This window comes from Danio rerio, chromosome 22, assembly GCF_049306965.1.
Source record: "Danio rerio strain Tuebingen ecotype United States chromosome 22, GRCz12tu, whole genome shotgun sequence".
NCBI lineage: Eukaryota > Metazoa > Chordata > Actinopteri > Cypriniformes > Danionidae > Danio > Danio rerio.
Window position 1 is genome coordinate 24,210,879 of NC_133197.1, and position 21,511 is coordinate 24,232,389.

The following is a 21,511-nucleotide window of genomic DNA, read 5'->3' on the forward strand; positions in this document are numbered from 1 at the left end:
ATTCATTATGAGTGACAACGACCCGTCTCTGAAGCTCAAATGGGCTGTTCTGCCGTCACTTTCATTAGTCTGCTGCGTTTGTAACATCCCACACTAGACTCATCGGAGCTGTTTGTTCATCATCCAGAGCGCATTATTGTGCGCACCATCACTTCAGAAGATGAATATGAACTTTAGAACATGTGGATTTTTCATTTGTATCATCCAGACTTTGCTTTTGTCATCGGCTACTCTGGAACCTTTTGACCTGCTGTATGATAGCGGAGTGGAGGCTTTTTATAAAGGAGATTATGGAAGTGTGGTGCGGTACATGGAGAGCGCGCTGAACAGTTTCTCTGAAGTGCGCCGGACTAGAATTACATGCAGACTCAAATGCAGGGACCAGAATCGCTTTGACAGCTTTCAGACCGAGAAGATTTTTGAAGTGATTCTTCACAAGGCGCACTGTTTAAATGAATGCATTGACGGGAAGATTGGATCCCAGTCCATGCATAAAATCAGCGAGGATGTCATTCAGGATTTCAACAGGAGAATTCCATATAACTACCTGCAACTTGCCTACAGAAAAGTGAGTCCTAGATTTTTACAGTTTGAATGAAAATGTTTGAATATTAGCTGTTATATTTGTTGCAAAAATTGAATGTTGTGTGTTGAAATGTAAGTTCGATTTGACTGCCCGATCCCACAACCGTGGTTAGACTGTTTTAAATAATGGTTGACTGTACACACACAGCATTGGTGGTTTACAAAAATATCAAACAAATAAAACCCTGTTGCACTAGGCTACTACACTTGATTTTGGTTTTATTATTAAAAAAAAAAAAACAAGAAAACATGTTAAATGAGAATATGAAATATTTTTTAGTAAAAAATTATTTTTACTTTTCATATTTTTAAAAATACATTTGTTTTGCACCTTTTCTATTAATTTTAATTTATTAATTACGCTACTTTTACCATAAACCGACATATTTACTATTTGGTAGAGGTTAATATTTGAGAAATTATGGGATGTGTTGAACAAGAAAATGCTTTGAGTGTGTTTACTAGCGACATTTTATCGTTTATCGTCATAAATGCTCCACCGTTTAAACCAAACATGTTCTTAGATTAAACTTGTTCTGGAACATTTAAATGGAACATATAAGATATTTATGTGTGTTAATTTGCATCTGAATATTGGAATATGTCATAATAAGTTTCTCGTGTTCATCAAATCACAGCCTGTCCCAGTGAAAGTTGTAAATTAAACATGGAGCTGAAAAGTAATTTGTGATTTGAAATGTTACGCAATCCTGAGAACCACCTCAGGGGATTGGGATGGGAAGGGATGCAGGAATTCTATAGAAATTCTGTCTATATTCATTCATTCATTCATTTTTTTTCAGCTTAGTTTTTTATTAATCAGGGGTCTCTACAGTGGAAAGAACCGCCAACTTATCCAGCAAATGTTTTACGCAGCGGATTTCCTTCCAGCCGCAATCCAGCTCTGAGAAACACACTCTTGCATTCATACACAACTTAGCTTATTCAACTCAACTATATACCTTTGAATTGTAGGGAAGCCTAAGCCCCCCACATGCAGAACCCCTATGCGAACATCGGGAGAACATGCAAACTACACACAGATATGCCAACTAACCCAGCTGGGGCTCGAATTAGCTACCTTCTTGCTGTGAGGTGACAGCACCCACTGCACCACCATGTCATCTCTGTCTATATTAGTTTTTTTCTATTAAAAAAAAAAAAGAAAGAAACAAGTAAATCATTTTTTTTGACCCCAACAAAACAAAACTGAATGAAAAAAATTATTCCAATTTACAAAGTAATATTTTGTATATTTATCAGGGATGCTCCAAGCGATCGGCTGGAGACAGTTATCGGCCGATAATCACATTTAATGACTTGACGCTAATCTGGGGTGCGTTTACCAAACAACAACATAACTCGTGGCTGAATCATAGTACAATGCATCATTTGGGAAAAGAACGAAGTAGTGACAAGTGTTTCCCAAAACCATAGTTGCTTTGTTGCAGATCCATCGTTTGAACCACATTAGTTATTACGTAAAACGTCCATATTGGCGCTCTAAACGGGGTGGAGTAACTACTTAACCTGATATTAAAAAACCCATATTTCTTTCTCCAAATTATATTGTTTTACACATTCACACGCATTTAAAAAAAATCTAATATTAGTTTTGGTAAAAACATACACTCGTTTCCATATTAATTGAAATATATGTAAACGGCTCATATAGGGCCAGTGTTTCCTTTACAAATATTATATATATTTACATGTTCCATTATAAAACATAAAACCTAACATGTAATCTCGTGCATCATATAAATCATTATTGGTTGTAATTTACAGTAGGCTATTTAAAAAAAAAATCCTACTTAACAATAATAATAATAATAATAATAATAATAATTATTATTATTATTATTAAGTAGGATATTGTTGATTTTGTATTATTATTTTTTTTTTTTTAAGTACAGTTTGACATTCAAACCACTGCAGAAATGTTTCAACCAACAGGCCCTTGTCATATAGGCCATGAGTAAAAAGCATTAAGGTTTGCTATATATTTTAGCATATATATTGTAAAGCTTTCATCATGAGTCATGGCTGCATTCAAAAAGGCATACATGTTTTCAAAGTGCACTGCGAACAGAGCGCAATTATCAATATGATAATCATTAAAACTCTGCATTTAGCTTCAAACACCTCCAACTCACACCTGCTTAATAGTCTCTAGTGGTCATTTGGATCAGCTGTGCTTGATTAGGGTTGGAGCAAACTGTGCAGAGCTGCGGCCCTCCAGAAATCCAGTATGAGACCTACAGTTGAAGTCAGAATTATTTGCCCCCCTTTGAATGTCTTTTTCTTTTTTAAATATTTCCCAAATGATGTTTAACAGAGCAAGGAAATTTTCACAGTATGTCTGAAAATATTTCTTTCAGGAAAAAGTCTTCTTTGTTTTATTTCAGCTAGAATAAAAGCAGTTTTAAATTTTTATGAACCATTTTAAGGTCAAAATTGTTAGCCCCTTTAAGCTATTTTTTTCTCGATAGTCTACAGAACAAACCGTCAATTTACAATAACTTGCCTATTTATCCTGCCTAGTTAACCTAACTAACCTAGTTAAGCCTTTAAATGTCACTTTAAGCTGTATAGAAGTGTCTTAAAAATATCTAGACAAGTATTATTTACTTTCATCATGACAAAGTTAAAATAAATCAGTTATTAGAAATGAGTTATTAAAACTATTAGGTTTAACTATAACCTATAATAACTAAAATCTTCTCTCCGTTAAACAGATATTGGGGGAAAAAATAAACAGGGGGGCTAATAATTCCGACTTCAACTGTATATTAAACAATAATTATTATTGATAGCATATAATGTTTATAAAATCTTATTAAATCTAACTAAAAACATTCATGTTTATAATATTTCCTTTTATCTTTAATCATCAGTGTTCACATTGCACTTTTCTCCCCATAGACTTCTATTCATACACACATGAATGCGTCAGATTGGAAACGCAAGCTTGTGCGACAAGTTTTGCAGTTCACTGCAGTGGAAAGTTCAAGCTTGGTGAAATCTGTCCTGTGAAATCGCATCACATAATTGCGTGAAACCAATAGAGGATCAAAACATGACCTCTCTGGACAGAAATTTAAAATATGGAGCAATCGCTTGCTTTTTAAATGTCCAATCATCTTGTTTAATCCCGTCCCTTTTCGCAGTGCCGTACTACAGAATTTCGCATGCTCAAACTCGAGTGTGACCATAGCTTAATGCGAGTTAAGCAATAATATTACTTTTCTAAGTAACAAGTAATGCATTACTTAAAAAAATAAGCAATACTATTTAAGTTACTTTTTAAAAGATGTAATGTGAGTTACTTTTTAGTTTAATTAATTCACTTTTCACTTTAGGTGGTGCAGTGGATAGCACGTTCGCCTCACAGCAGTGGTTCGAGCCTTAGCTGGGTCAGCTGGTGTTTCTGTTTCTATGTGGTGTTTGCATGTTCTCCCCAAGTTCGAGTGGGTTTCCTTTGGGAGCTCCGGTTTCCCCCACAGTCCAAGGACATGTGGTATAGGTGAATTGGGTAGGCTAAATTGTCTGTAGTAGTGTATGTGTGTGAATGAGTGTATGTGGATGTTTGTGATGGAAGGACATCCGCTGCGTAAAAAACATATGCTGGATAAGTTGGCAGTTCATTCTGCTGTGGCGACCCCGGATTAATAAAGGGACTATGCCAAAAAGAAAATGAATCAGTGAATGAATTCACTATTACAAAATTAATTGCTGGAGTAAAATGAACGTAATCATGCTCTCAACCAGAGAATTTGCTCCCGCTGGAACAGACAGAAACGAAAATGGCAGACCACAGCTTTAGATTTCTGGAATGGAAGTGTTCTCATTAATTTATATGCATTAAAGAGAAAAAGGTAAATGAAGATGTAGGTTATATATAGTGTGTTAATGATTGCAATGCCTCTCAGTTAAATAAAGAAAAAAACACCCTGAAAGTTCTGAAAAAGATCAAGCCTCAGCCAGGTCAAAAAAGTAATGCAAAAGTAAATCAAAAGTATCGTATTGTACCATGAAAGTAACTAAGTAACACTACTAGTTACTTTTAGGGGAGTAACTCAATATTGTAAAGCATTACTGTCAAAAGTATCTTTCCTCAAAGCTGTTAATCATATTTCCATATTTTAAAATAATGTTTGATACAGTGTTTACATCTTGTTTTACCATGGTAAATGATGATGTAATTGACACCTTTTGTGTTTTCAATGGAATCATATTGTAACTATTGTGTGAATATGGCGAAGCAGTGAAAACAATACACAAATGACCTCTATAAATGACCCTTCTGGAGCGCTTGAAGGTGTTTTGTGAAATCCTGAAATGATTGAGATATTCAGAACAGTTTTTGGACAGCGTTGCAGACAGATGGGAACAGAGCGTAACATTCTGAGAGCAGCCGTCTGTAGGAGCCAAATCCGTGTTTTTACCCAGTGACAGCGAGTGACTAATAATTTGTCCAGAACCAGAGATCACACACATTCCTGTCAGCACTCCTGCTCGGTGGATATCATAAAGAGAAGTGTATGTGAGTGTATATGGGGTGATGTTTGAGAAATTATATAACATTCCACTGCTCTTTGATATGTTAACCGCACTGCCATTGTGAGGCTTTTTCAGCCTGGATGAAGGATTCACAGGCGCCAACTGTTGCTTCATTGATTTGAAGTTTCTCTGTTTGAGTTCTTGGGTCAATCAGCATTTATCTAGGCAAATATTTTGTTTTCCCATTAAAGTGTGTTTGCTGTTCTCAGAGGAAAGGCAGCTGCTTGTTTGGGGTTATGAATGGATGGGTTTTGGGCCAGAAGTTATGCCTCCTGTTGCTCTGTTATTGGTTAGTTCCTGCTGCATCAAAGGCCAGCTATTTCCACCTGGTATTGACAAGCATTCAGATGCGTCTCTTGTGACCACTTTGGTTAAAGGAACACTTCACTTTTTTTTTTTTGGTCTCGCAGGAGCACTTTTAACTTAGCTTAGCATAAATCATTAAATCATTTAAAACATTAAAAAAAAGTTGTACTCTTCTGTATTTGCATTGAGTATTAAGTAGGAATGTCCAGACCTGATCGGGTTATCGGAAATTCAGCCCGATCATGTGGTTTCAGACTCAATCAGAAACGAATGTTGATTCTGATCCGGACTCAAATATATACGTATATTTTTAACACATCTATAGTTATGTGGTGGCACAGAGTTAGATCTCTTTCTAGAATTCACACAGAAACAGCAACGCGTGCGGCATGACATCACTTTGTTGCAGAGATGCTATTGGTTAAATGCCGGCAAAGTAGAACATGGAAGCAGCTTGAAGCGGATATCGCGAGTATGTCTGCGGTCTGGAGGTATTATAAAGTTGATGATGACAACATTGTCCTAGCAAACTGAGATATGTAAACTTGGCAGTGCTTGCAGGGTATTTTAAGTTGAGGTGCTGTTTGTTTTTATATTAGATTTCTTTTATATATTTACTGTTGCACTAAAGTCCAAAAGTGAAGAATTGATGTTATTTATTACTTGATTGTTCAAGCTGCCTCACAGAAGTGCTCTGTTTGTTAACAGAGATGTTGAATGTTAAAATAAGGTGAAATAAATAAAAAATAAAGAACATCCTGGGCCTGTTTCTTCACTCTTCTTAATTCTTTTTTATGTATTATAGAAGTATCTGATTGGGTTTTGATATCGGTAGGTACTCAAAATCAAAAAACTCAGACTCAGATCAGGACATCTCTAGTATTAAGAATGATGTAAAAAATAAGAAGTTGCTTTCTTCTAGTCAATATGTATTGGAACTATACTCTCATTCTGGAGTAATGATCAAGGAACGTTGCTGCCGCACCATGGCTGCAAAATTACACAATGCTTTTACAAAATCACCAGCTGGAAGCGATTTTCAGGTGCATATATTTGTCAGACTCAGTACACAATGGGACATAGAGTAGCTCCTCCCCTTTTTAAAAAAAGCAGCCAATAGCATTTTGTTTGATCACAGCTCTGGTGGTAAGGGTGGTTGAGTATAATCACTTATTATCAAATAAGAAGCATCTTGAGAAGGGGCGGGACATGTCAGATACTAGAGAGCATTTAATTGATTAAGATTTAATGAGAAAATAGTTTAAAGTATGAGGTGAAGTGAAAAAAGATTGATCTATTTAGGTGGAATTGACAAAGCATTGAAGGTTTATATCTTCTATACCATGTGTTCTCAAACTCAGTCCTCGAGGTCCGGTGTCTTACAGATTATAGCACCAACTTGCCTCAAGAAACCTTAAAGGATGTTCCTAGAAAACCTAACAAGAGCTTGATTAACTAGCCTAGATGTGTCTGATTGGGGTTTAAACTAAGCTTTGCAAGACACCGGCCCTCCAAGATGGAGATTGAGAACCGCTGTTCTAAACTTTTATCTTCTAAAGATTTTGCCACTGTTTTGGAGCAGACTAGCTTATAGATATCCTTCAAGCTAACATAAGGATACTAACATCTTTCATTTATTTTCTTTTCGACTTAGTCCCTTTATTAATCCGGGGTCGCCACAGAGGAATGAGCTGCCAACTTATTCAGCACATTATTTTATGCAGCCGATGTCGTTCCAGCTGCAACCTATCTCTGGGAAACATTCATACCCACTCATTCACACTCGTACACTACGGACAATTTAGCCTACCCAATTCACCCATAGCGACTGTCTTTGGATGCGGGGAGAACATGCAAACTCCACACAGAAACGCCAACTGACCAAGCCGAGGCTCGAACCAGTGACTTTCTTGCTGTAAGGCGACCATGCTATCTACTGTGCCACTACGTCGCGATAATAACATCTAAAAAATTTAAATAGGAAAATTCACTATACTTTTTTTTTGTGTGAGTGAGATGCTAATGGTCTAATTATATTAAATGATTTATGCTAAAAGTGCTCCTGCCAGACATGGAGATCGACCAAATGGATTTTAAAAACAATAATGGTAAAACTCAACTGTTTACACTAGGGGAATTGTAAAATGAGTCTATTTCCAAAAAAATGTTGTGTTCCTTTAAAATTTCACTTTTGTCGGAGCGCTCAGTGTAACACATTAGTTCTATCGATTGAACAAATTAAAATTATTCAAAGCAAAGCGAGCAAATAAAAAGAAAGTGTATGGCAACTATTTTAATTAACATCTGTGTGTTTTCCTTTTCTGGTCTTTGAACGTCTCAAAATGTTACTGTCTATGGAGGAAGAGCCAAAAAGATTATCTTGAGATTCTCACTTTTATCTGCAGTCCTGACAGAAATCTCCTGCACTGGTTTACCCATGTGACTGTGAAACTCAAATGTTTAGTGTCCTCATTGAGCTCACTGTTGCTGTTATTGTCTTTCAATCTTTTCAGAAGCACACAAAGACTAACCCATATCTATTGTACTGCCACCAACGCAACGGCAGATAACATCATGCAAAAGCATTGTGAACTGCGCTGTGGCAGCATTGCCTTACAATCTTTCTGCCGTTCTTCATCACCAACCTGGTACAATTTAACATGCAGCGATTGAAACATAGTTTATACTGAACCCAACCTTATATACACACTAAAGCACTCTTAATTATGAGCAACACATTTTAATTGTTTATTCCTTTGATCTTTTGTCGATATTACTATAATATCTTTAAATATATGTGTGTGTAATTCATTTTAATTCAAGTTTATTTGTGTAGTGCATTTCACAATAATTATTGTTTCAAAGCAGCTACATTTTGCATTATAATAAAATTTTGGAAAACTTAAGGTTATTAGTTACCATAGCATTATTAGTTACTAGTATTGTTTAACTATTTAACTAGTAATTAATAGCTTTTAACAGTTAACCTGCAGTTATACAGCATATGGGTGATGTCCATGTGTACATGTTTATTGAAATGTATTTGTGTATTAAGTGTATGGGTTATTCTCAAAATCCTCAATGGTTGGCATCATCTCTTTACAGGTCTTGAATACCATCAATGACCCCGCACAATCTCTAAAAGCCTCAGCATGGGTATCCTTAGGGGGTGAGAGAGAACAATTAATGGTTAAAGAATTAAAGAAAATAATTAGCGTAGCTGCTATTCAGAATATATTTGAACAAGTGATATTAAATTTCAATGCAAAAATTAAGTGTTATAGATTAAAAGAGATGCATTGCATGTATGCTTTACTAAAAAAATTGGTCTTTAATCTCGTTTTGATCTGAGATCTGAGCCTCGGACAATATCAGGAAGACTATTCCAGAGTTTAGGAGCCATATATGTAAAGGCTTGACCTCCTTTAGTGGACTTTGCTGTTCTGGATACTACCAGAAAACCCAAGGTTTTAAGATCTTTGATAGTGGATTAGATTATTTAAAGCTTTATTGGTAAGAAGCAATAATTCCGCACATATCCACAGATTTTTACCAAAATTCTCAGCAGAAATAGCAAAAAAAATCTGCAGATTCCGTTTGGCCTTGCTCATAAGAGAAGTTACTGACCAGTATGGCTACCCATACTTAAAATTGGTCCTCTTTTTTTACCCATCCAAGTGCACATACAGTGAGCACACACACGTAGCATTGGGCAGTGGGGTAATGCTTGCAGCTCCCTGCAATTAGGGTGTTCGTATCAAATATGAAGAGAGTGTGGTTCATTTACCACGAATCAAACCTGCAGCCTTTTGATTACATGTCCAACTCTCTATATTTTAATTTAGGCCACAACCTGGCACCTTTGTCAATTCATAATCAATATTGTACAGTTTTTTTTTTTTTTTTTTTTAGCCCACCTGGTTGACTAGAAACAGTAAACTGTTCAGTCATGGCATCCTGTTTCAGGAGGGGTGTAAATATGAGAAGCCAAACTCAGTCAATCATCGCAAAATTGAAAGTAGCTTTAAATAATGTCAACCATCAGGGAAATATTGAAGAAATTCCAGTCAACTGGAAGTGTTATGAATCGGCTGGATTTGTGTGTCTTGTCCAAAAAAGCTGGAATTACGTGGAATTACGTGGATCTTGGGTTCAAAAAGTCACCAAAACTTCAATCTAAATATTCTACAAATCTCCACAAACTGTATGAAATGGTTTTTAAAAGCCTCTACTCTTATCGTAAAACGAACTGAAGCATCTTCTTTTTTTTTTTGTTAATATTTTGATCAAAAGATTATACAATAAAGACTTTTTTTCCACAGTTTTCTTTGCTCATATTTATTGTATTAGTGAGTTAATTTTTTTCAATAATCGAATACTAAGCAAACAGTGCCGTTGTATCTGTCAGAAAGAGCCACTCAGCAGGGTTTGTTTTGTACCTATCGCCACTGCCCATCCAAGAAAACATGGCACGTCCTCTGCCAGACTTCTTCTGCATGAGTGACTGTATGCGGATAACAGCGCAGCAGGAATGTGCGGGCATATCGCCTTATTTCGTTGCACAATAAACGTCCCTGGCTGGGATTACCTTGAAGAAAACCCGACCACCAAACTATGTGTGCTCCAAAGACTCGAGCAGATGCGTATCTCTCGCCTTTATTTTCCAGGAATTTTTACGCTTGACAAATACTGGAGATAAACAACAGCTCTTTGGTTGAGCTTGTTATGTCTTGATTTACATCGCATGTTCCAGTTATCGGTGATCTTCTTTGACTGAGTCCCTCGTAAAACCGAGTTGGATAAAATGCAACTCCATAAACAGAGAAACGGCTGCTTTAAGGAGTCCTGCGGGGTCACAGGAAAGACCCAGAGCTGTTGGGCAAAGCCAGTGAATGAAGAGACTCTTGGGGAGGCTTTGGCTTGGTTTGAGAAAGAGTGGAAAACGGGACGCGGCGGCCAAGCGAACATCTGTTGTCTGCTGTTCCTCTATCGCTCTTGGCTCCGCTCTCTCTTGTTTTCAATGAAACGATGGCTTCCTTGTATAGGAGAGTAGGCTTGAATGTTACAAATATTTATCTAAAATACTTGAGACCAAACTTGTGGTCTAGTCGGTGAAGCGAAAGGTCAATTTCGGCATCTGTCAGAGTATATTTATTCATATTTAGAGTGAGTGTAATGTTTGTAGGCTTGGCTGTAAACTTGATCTCTTCCAGTCGCATTTTGAAGCGACAGGAAATCCATCACAACAATGGCTCTGCGTGTGGTGCACGTGTGTCGCCGAAGAGGAAGTGCTTTCTATTCTGGACTTTTGGAGTCATGGGGTGCACATTTTGTAGAGTTGTAGATTGAACCCTACATAACATACTCATGGCTTTTTATAACTCGATGTTTGTCAAATTAGTGGCCAATTCATATTAATATGTAAACCAATCAGTTCCTTCATGCTTGCTTTTTTCATATGAAGGATATTTTACAAATTATTCACTAATTTGTCCACAAAATGTTAAACAGTTGCTTTCCTGTAAGATTAAGTTGACTGTACAGTTTTTCCGTCTTATAGATTAAATGTCACAGACCCCTTAATATGATTAGGAGGAACCCACATCTTAAATTGTTAGAGTTGTAACAGTATTCAGAACTGAAAAACAATTAAAAATGCAAGCATTTTACAAACAAACCAGTAGTAAGTATAAAAAAACAAACCAAACCAATTCTGTTCGCTGTGTACAAAATTTATCATGAATGTCAAGTATAAACAGGGTGTCCACAGGGTTTTAGAAAGTCTTAAAATGTCTTAATTTTCAAAAACAAAATTTTAGGCATTTAAAAAGTCTTAAATTTACTAAAATATTGTGATGCAGGTCTGAAATCCTTTTAAACAGGTCTTAATTTGCCTATTTCTATGTAAAGCTACCCAATCGGTCTAATTCAATCACATAACATTCCATCTACAAAAGTTTTAACAAAAGTTTATCGATTAATTGTTTCAACATTGTTTTCAATGTTTTTAAAGTTTTAGTAAGATTTAAAGAGCATTTTAAAAATCTTCAGGGTTTAACCTTGTATAAATCTGTAGCTTAATTCCTAAAGGTCTTAAAAAGTCTTAAATTTGACTTGAATTTAGAATAAAATATTTTAGATGTTACAGACCCCTTGGTTTGAAGTTTTTTTTTTTTTTTTTCATTATTGTCAAACGTCATAAATTTCAAAAACAAAACTTTAGGCCTTAAAAAGTTTTAACTTCACTAAATGTTGTGATGTAGGTCTAAATGATTTTAAACAGGTCTTAATTTGCCTATGACCATGTAAAGCTACCCAAACAGCCATCCAATCACATAACATTCCATCTCCAAAAGTTTTAACAAAAGTTATTTATTAATTGTTTACCAATATAATTATATTTTCAAACAATATTTGTTTTCAATGTTTTTTTTTATGTTTCAACTGAATTAAAAAAGGTTTTTAAAAATCCTTAGCGTTTAGCCTTGTATGAATCTGTAATTTAATTCATAATGGTTTTAAAAAGGTCTTAAAAAGTCTTAAATTTGACTTTATTTTAGAATAAAATCCTTTAGATGTTACAGATTTGATTTGAAGTTTTTTCATAATTATAAATCGTCCTACATTTCAAAAACAAAATAACATTTTTGGGCTTAAAAAGTCTTAAATTCACAAAAAATGTTGTGATGTAGGTCTTAAATCATTTTAAACAGGTCTTAACTTTCCTATGTCCATGTCAAGCTACCCAATCGTGCTAACAGCCATCCAATCACATAACATTCCATCTTCAAAAGTTTTAACAAAAGTCTATTTATTATTGTTTACCATTGTTTCTCTTTTTTACAATAATATTTGTTTTTAATGTTTTTTTAATGTTTTAGTTGGATTTAAAAAGGATTTTAAAAATCCTTAGCGTTTAGCCTTGTGTAAATCTGAAATTGGTCTTAGAAGGCCTTTGTAAGTCTTAAATTTGACTTGAATTTAGAATTAAATATTTTAGATGTTACAGACTCATTGATTTGAAGTTTTTTTTTCATTATTATTAAATCTCTTAAATTTCAAAAAAGTCTTTAAAAAGCCTTAAGTTCACTAAAATATTGTGATGTAGGTCTTAAATCATTTTAAACCGGTCTTAATTTTGTACTGCATGTAAATCTACCCAGTCGGGCTTACAGCCATCCAATCACATAACATTCCATCTCCAAAAGTTTGAACAAAAGTTTAATTATTACCTTTATTTAACAATATAAATATCTTTTTTACAATTATATTTGTTTTTAAAATCCCTATCATTTAGCCTTGTGTAAGTCTAAAATTAAATTCATATAGATCTTTAAAAGGTCTTACATTTCACTTGAAGCCTGTAGAAACCCTAATAAACTAATTCATTTAATGGGAAAGTGAAATTAACAGGATATGGAGAAAGCACTTATACTATGATTTCTCCAAATGTGTGTTCGGCGTATTTTGCATTTAATGTTAATTTCATAGCTTTAAAAAATCATAGCAAATTTCAGTTTATAAAAATTGTGACATTTAAAATTTAGAATAAAATCTTCTAGATGTTACAGAGCCCTCGATTTGGGGATTTTTTTTATTATAAAATTTTGATCAACATAATAGTCTATTTTTTGTCTTATTTTAGTCTATTTTGAACTAATTTGTATTTATACAATTTTGAATGATTTATTTTAAATCTTATTTAACTTTTTTTGTCGCATCAATTATTTAATGATGATTAAAATATTTCCTTTCTATTTTTTATATTTGGTTTCCGTTATCATTTATTTATTTCTAAATATATTCATATTTTCGGGAGCGGCTCAGTGGCTCAGTAGTTAGCACTGTCGCCTCACAGCAAGAAGGTCGCTGGTTCGAGTCTCGGCTGGGTCATTTGGCATTTCTGTGTGGAGTTTGCATATTCTCCCCATGTTTACATGGGTTTCCTCTGGGTGCTCCGGTTTCCCCCACAGTCCAAACACATGCACTATAGGTGAATTGAATACACTTAATTGACCGTAGTGTACTGTATGTGTGTGAATGTTAGAGCGTCTGGGTGTTTCCCTGTGCTTGGTTGCAGCTGGAAGGGCATCCGCTGTGTAAAACATATGCTGGATAAGTTGGTGGTTAATATTTCTGTGTGACCCCTGATGAATAATGGGATAAAACTGAAGGAAAATTCATGAGTGAATAGGTTTCTTTATTTGATTGCTTATTATTAATTATATAAATGTACTTTTGTATTTTTGCTCTTGTTGCTTTTGTTTTTTCTCCAGTCATTTGCCAGGACAAACCCCTAAATTAAACCATGTTAACATCAGGGTCAACGGTTAAAAGGATAGTTCACCCAAAAATTAAAAAAACTTTTGTCTTTTACTCACCCTTGACTTGTTCCAAACCAGTTTTTTTTTTTTTTTTTTTTGTTTTGTTGACCACAAAAGAAGACATGTTGAAGAACATTGGAAGCTGTAATCTTGTAAATATACAAAAAAAAGTCAGCTCAAACATTCTCCAGAACATCTTTTGTTTTTGCACACAGAAACTCGTAAAACGACCTGATTGACACAAAAGTTGTCATGGGAAGTGAAGTGTTCATTGTTTACATACATCCTTTTATTGCAAGCAGTAATTCAGCATAACCCCAGGGGCCACGATTCATGTGCACAGAAAGAAGACATTAACACTTTTTTTCAGCACTCCTTTATCACCTCTGTCATACACCGCGAGCATAGATTGGCTTTCGTTTCCACGACCCCACACTGACCTAGAACAAACTCTGCTACATGTCCGCATCTGTTTGTAACGGGACACCTCCATAGTAAATTACTGCTCACATTGGTGTCAACACGTACCTGAGAGGCATTCCAGCGTGCCGTTGAACTGTGATGTAGAAATCTTAGGCTGGATGTCAGGAGTGCTACATGGAAAAACGATCAGTCATTGTCTTTTGGAGACAAACATAATCCTATTCAAGTCCTTGCCCAGTTGTTTTGGCAGGTGAGACCATTCCTTCCATTTCATTGACATATGTTATGTGCTTTTTGTTTATGTAGTTATTGACTGGGAACAATTTTTGAAGTCTTTTAAAGATTCTCTTGTTGAATGAAATGTACCGTATATTCTGGGAAAGCTTTTAGACTGGGGTTTTCAAATGCAAAGGACTCTTTCTGTAAAATATCTGCTGTAAAAATCTAAAGGATTTGAGGGTTGCACTCCCAAAGGCTCCTGAGAGCTTGTGTAAAATAAGCCTTCCTAACTGCTGCTTTCTCACTTTAGTCAATTTTGGCCTTTTTTATATTCATATACAGTAAATGTTGCTCTAATCAATGTGGATGATCATTATCAGTATATGACTCGAAAAATATTTTAAACTTCTCTTTGCTTCTAGACCAGGATTTGAAGGAATATTCTATTTTTAATGACACTGCTTTGCAATATTTATGATTCTTAAAGTCAAACAGAGTGAAACAGAAGTAAACATGTCATGATGTACACTCACATGAAACAATCTCTGAAATGAAGAATGAATGAAGAAAGTTGTGTTGCTAACAAAATGGAGGAAGACTCACGAATAGACAAAAGCAGGGCAGAAACGAGACACGCACCCGTGTACATATATACAGTTGAAGTCAGACTTATTAGCCCCCCTTTGATTTTTTTTTCTTTTTTTAAATATTTCAAAAATTAAGCAAAGAAACTTTCACAGTATGACTAATAATATTTTTTCTTCTGGAGAAAGTCTTATTTGTCTTATTTCGGCTAGAATAAAAACAGTTTTTAATTTTTTAAACACCATTTTACGGACAAAATTATTAGCCCCTTTAAGCTATATTTATTTTCAATAGTCTACAGAACAAATAATTAATTAGCAAATAATTTATATATTTATATATTTATATATATATATATATATATATATATATATATATATATATATATATATATATATATATATATTTATATATATATATATATATATATATATATATATATATATATATAAATATATAAATATATATATATATATATATATTGGTGGGAGAAGCAGTCCAATGTGGCTGTATATATATATTATTATTTTTTTTTTTTTAAATACAAACAATTAAGCTGTCGAACTGTTGTATAAACACAATATCACTCGAGTTGCAGTCCGATGTGACTATATATTGGCACTGGTGGGAGATTTGCATTCATTGTGACAATATACAGCCACATTGCATTGCTACGAGTGTGATATTATGTTTATACACCAGTTCAACAGCATAATCGTGTGTAATAAAAAGATAATCAAACACGGAAGAGGAACTACTTTCTTCCGCCATTCATTCACATCTGCAGCTTACGTCAGAACAGCAGAAGCTGTTGCTCATTCATATATATAATATATATAAATTTGTATACTTACAGACGACACAGTGGCTCAGTGGTTAGCACTGTCTCCTCACAGCAAGAAGGTCACTGTTTCAAGTCCAGGCTGGGTCCGCCGGCATTTGTGTGTGGAGTTTGCTTGTTTTTCCCGTGTTAATGTGTATGGATGTTTCCCAGTACTGGGTTGCAGCTGGAAGGGCATCCGCTGTGTAAAACTTATGCTGGATAAGTTGGCAGTTCATTCCGCTGTGTCAACCCCTGATGAATAAAGGGATTAAGCCAAATGAAAATGAATGAATGATTTAATACTCTTGTTTAAGTCTTAGTGCCGATTATATATAGATATGTGGTGTTAGATCAAACCAGTGTTCATTTTGACAGCAAAATTTGATTTAGTTTTAGTCATTTTTTAGTCTTCCATATTCGTTATAGCATCAGTCTATATACAGTCAACTAAATTAAACATGATTTTAGTCAACTTCATGCATTTTCACATGGACAAGGTCATTAAAATTCTACAGGATCAGGTTGTACCAACTCTATCTCATGGAAATTTGTAACTTTTTGATTGTGGCTAATTCGTATGAATTTGTATGATCTCATTTGTACAATTTAGTATTATTTGCTCATCCCCCAGTGATGGTTGGATTTAGGGTTGGGGTTTGGTGCATCTCACATTTTCGTTCTACCGAACTCAGACATGTGCATATGAATTAGCCACTAAACTGACAAAAATGAATATAGCTGCATTTTCTCATGAGATCAGGCTGGGTTGTAAACAAGCAACAGTTTTTCTCCTTTCTGTCTGTTTTTTATGCCTCAGTTTTTCAGTATGAGGTTCGCTGAGGAGAGGCCTGATTTCAGCCTCAACTTTTCAGACCTCTACTGAAGGTTATTTGTATGGTGAAAGGGGTGAAGCACACTGCTCTATTGTTATTTGATGGCTACATTGGAGAGATTATTGGCCCTCTAATCACTTTGCCCTGCACTTTCGCTCTCTCTTGTACTTAATCTTTAGGGATTTGCCTAAAAGCTGAAGAGATCTCAGGTTCGCTACACAAATAAACCTCTCTAGCCTTTCCAGTGTTGGAATGTATTAAGAGTACTTTCTTGGAAGGTTTGCCATCTGAGCACAACACAACTGAGGGATGTTTCATTGTTTCTGCAGGATTTATTTCTATTTTTTGTTTAAAGAAACAAAGTATGATAACTTTTTTGGACCCCGTTAAGATCGTCAAGGAATTTAAGCTTTTTAAAATATTTGATAATTTGATATAATTTTTAATTTCAGGCCATTTAGATTGTAAAATGCCATGTAGTGTTACTCCGGAAAATATTATTTAGTTTCATGATTTTAAAAAAATTAAATGTTATCTGTGTATCTTTTAAATACAAAATAAAAGTTACAAGAAAAAGATTTTATTATTTTTTATTTAATCGTGAGTTTTTAAATCAGTATTGAATAAATAACAGATTTTATGAATTTCAAGAATTCTAATAAATTTTTTTTACACTTCTTTAAGACGGACATCCATTTTTATTGGCCCAAAAATCTAGTGCTGCATATTTTAACCAGATAAAACCTACTAAATTGTTTTTTAAAAGATAAAAGACTATAGAATACACAAGACATGTCACTCGTATATTTTTGAATGTGGAAAAGTGTTAACAGTCAATATGGAGAACAAAGGCCACTTTCTAATACAGGAACCAATCATTGATCGATATAAGCTGATGATACTCTGGAGGAGGGGCTCAGACCAGACGTGACTTTCTGCAGATTTTGTGTGATTTGGATGTTTAGAAATGAAACTAACGAAACATTTGTTTAATTTCATGGGTGATTCCTTATATGAAATCAAATTGTAAGCTTGGCAAGCAGTTTCGGAGAGTTTGATGTTTCCTATATTCAAACAGAATGCCTGAGCATACTGCTCCAGAGGTGTTTCAAAGATGGTCGCCAAGTGAAATGACTTGCCTTAGGCCACGTTTACACAAATTCGTTTTAGTTTGAAAACGCATAAGTTTTGCCATGGTTACGCCATCCGTCCACACTACGCTGGAGTTTTCGAGCCCTGAAAACGGAGAGTTTTGGAAACGCTGGAGAGCTCGTTTTCATTCTAAAACGCTGCTGCTCCGTCTCAGTGTGGATGGGGGAAAACGGAGACATCTGAAAACGGAGGCATGGCTGCTGAGATTCGCTATCTGGTTGGGGCTTTTATGTCATTGCGTATCCTTCCCTTATTCGTCAAGCCCCAATCACATGACTTTAACACATGGCTTTAATGCCACCGGGAGACAGCAGACCAGCCTTCACTGTAATAAACAACACGGACACAGAAATGGGAGCATTGTTTGCACTATTGTCTGTTTTAGGCACCATTGTGCAGTTATTCATTTGTTACATTTAGTAACAACTCGACCTCGTCGTCTGTCCAAAAAAATACCTCTCTTGCTTTTTTTGCCATTGCGTTCATTGTTCAACTGGCATTTGTTGACAAACAATAACCAAATGCCGAGCGAGACATATGCTTCCTGTTTATACTAGAACGTGCATGCCCAGAGTGCGCGAATGGTCACGTGATATACGTTTTTTTGTAGGCATAGTGTGGACTTAGATATGTTCAGAAACGCTAATGTGGACGCAGATCGTTTTTGACGCACTAGTGTAAACGGGGCTTTAAAGGGACTCTGATATGGCTAAATAACTATCAGCAGGTTAGTGCAATATTTGGCAATATTTGTGCTAATTTTTAAATCAAATTTTACCTGTACAATTTCCTACAAAATTGTTAAATGTTTTTTGAAACCCATTAAAATGTAAATTTTTGTCAAATTTTATGTAAGCAACATAGTTTTCAATAAAAAAAGAAACATTTTTATTTTAATTGATAAAGCATTTAAGGGGCCTGAAGTCTCAGAGGGCATGTTTTTATAACAATACCATTAAAGGCTCAGAAACAATAAAAAGTACAATTTTGTGACATTTATGCAAGAGTACATTACAACAAAATAACAGCAGTTTGACATTTCAATTTTAGTGTTTATTTGATTTTAGTTTTGTTTATTCTCTTAGTTATACTATTATAGACACATAGTGCTGAGTTTTTGGTCGTCTGACTAAGCGTGCTGAGATATGTGCAGAGTACATGTGAAAATCATCGGGGGTTTGGTATCATTTAACAAATGAAAGCACACAGTCCTGTGCTTGTGGTAGACCAAACTTAAACACAGACAGTGTGTAGTCTCAGCATGTCTGTGGAGATGATGATGTCTGCTAATAGTGGAGATGATGTGGAGTCTCAGGCTCCCGCAGGATGTGACTCATCTGTATAATTGCTAAAAGCCACAATTTTTGACCTGCTGGTTCAGTGGCTGAAGAAACAGGGCTTCCATTCATAGATCAGTGACGTCGATAACTAAACTGTGGAAACTGAAGTAAATGTGATCTGTGAATGTTCCTTGTTATGTGCCCTAAAAACTGAACATGGTTCGCATATCATTTTCAGCACTTGCATATGGAAAAACCATGTTGGTATGTCTTTGCATCTTGTTCTTGTACGTTCTTGTCATAGGTGTGCTCAATATCACTTTAATCATTGTTTTGCCCAACTCTGACATGGATATGCTTCTTAACAAACGTTTCCACCAATAATTTCCAAGCTTTGATATCACACCTCTTTACCACAAATAGTTTAAAGAGACTTCTGTGGAAACCTCAGATCACCTCAGTAAATTGCAGAGAGGGAGTTTCCTACATCCACAGGCTTTTAAAGTCACTTGTTTGAGCTTGAAGTCTGTGCAATACTTACATTGAAAAGTGTTTCTCATGTGCAAAATTGGTTTTCATCCTCTTGGCCACTCTTGAGTGGCTTTGAATGTTAAACGTTCACTCAAGGAGCTTCATAGGAGCTTTTTGGCAAGACAAAATGTTGACATGAAGATTAAACCTGAACTTTTGTTCAATTATTTCAGTGTTTCCCAACCATGTTTCTGGAGAACCACCAGGGGCCTCATGTACAAAGACTTGCATTGAATTCGTACTAAAACATTGCGTTTGCACAAAGCTGTATATTTGCGTACGCAGTAAAAAATTCAGACGTATGAAACACTGCGAACGCAGAATCCCACGCATATTATCTTTGTACATCCAACTTAATGTGAAACTGAGTGGACGTGCACAACCGCAAAACTCCTCCCTGCCTCCTCCCCCTAATAAATATGGCAATGACTCTACTTTGGCAAAACCAAACAAAAAATAATGGCAAAAGCAAGCAAGAAGAGAAAGTTTGAACAGAATGTAAATTGGAGGTGCTCCTTTCAGAGGTAGACTGGAGAAAAACGGTGTTATTTGCGAGTTTGTTCTCGGAAATTAATAACAAAAAATAAAAAAATAAAGTGGGGGAGTTTAGCTGAAGCGGTTAACCCAGTAGAGACTAAACATCACACTGTGAACGAATTAAAAAAAGAAATGGTTCGATGTAAAGGTATAAAATTTTGTAGTGACTATTTAAGCTAAGTGCAAATAGCACACCTTGTTGGAATGAGCTAGTTGAGTGATTCCTACCCATCACCGGTTGAGAGCAGCAACCAGCAGCGTGAGTGGCGTAGTTCATAAAGCGCATGGCATTGTGTGTTGACACTGTCATTATTCATGAACTCGGTTCGAATCCAGCGTCTGATAAACTCATTCTTTTTCTTTCCCCCAATACAAATCAGATTTTGCCTACTCTTCATCACGAGGAGAACAAATAGGAATCATTAATAAGTGTGTGTATTATGTTAAGCACATTTGAGAATCAAATATTATTTGCACATTTATTGAATGGAAAAGTTTCCAATTCACGGATGCAAATTTGCCTTCAGATTGTGCCTTTATAGCAATGTGTGTGCAGTCGATCGTTCTGATTAAATTGGGAAAACTGCCGATCGCTGCAAATTGCTCTTTAATGTTTGGCTGGTCAACTGCATGGTATGAAAACCTTATACACCTGCTAGACATGCGGATGATCCCGTCCCATACAGCTGCCATAGCATGGCTCAAAGATACTTAATAAGTGTGCAATTTAAAATAATTGCCTCTAGAAGTTGCCAATGGAAATAAAACAAACACACACAAGAAATACACGTACGCCAAGCATGAAGTTGGCGTGGACCAACGCACATTCTCGCGTTCATTACATCGTTAGTAAATCTAAACAAGAGTGTGAAATCTGCCGTATGCAAAGCTTTTGTGCGTACACACCATTGATACATGAGGCCCCAGCTCTGTACATTTTTTTGCTTATTAAGAAGCGGAGAGTGTGAGACTGATTCCTGAAAGACCTCAGTGGCAGATGAGTCTCTGCATTGATCCCATGGAACTGCCTGAACACCCGCTGGTGACCTACTCACACTTGCAGTTCTCTCTGTTGGACATCCAGCGTTCTCCAGCCTCCGGCACATAGACTGCAACTCTGCAGCTCTTGAGCAGAGGAGGAATGTTTGTGCCCAACAGAGCCTGGTTTCTCTCAAAGTTTTTTTTCCTTCACTTTCGTCAATTGGTAAAGTTTGTTCACTGCCACTGGCTTGCTTGGTTGGGACTTGTAGAGCTGCGGATTGATGGATTTGCTCTTCTGGGTTTGGACTTTCAGCAGTGAAATTTAAACCACACTGAACTGAACTAAACTGAACTTCAAATCTGAAAACT

At 35.6% G+C, this 21,511-nt stretch overlaps 1 protein-coding gene across 2 annotated transcripts in view; it reads left to right on the forward strand.

Moving 5' to 3' along the window:
* Positions 1–21,511, forward strand: part of p3h2 (prolyl 3-hydroxylase 2) — a 91,952-nt gene continuing 70,441 nt past the window's right edge. For both annotated transcript variants that reach the window (XM_073937883.1, XM_003201065.6), the window contains exon 1: positions 1–568. Coding sequence is in view for 1 of the 2 variants with exons in the window: in XM_003201065.6 (XP_003201113.1) it covers positions 161–568 (408 nt within the window). In the remaining variant the exon portion in view is untranslated. The remainder of the gene's footprint in view (positions 569–21,511) is intronic.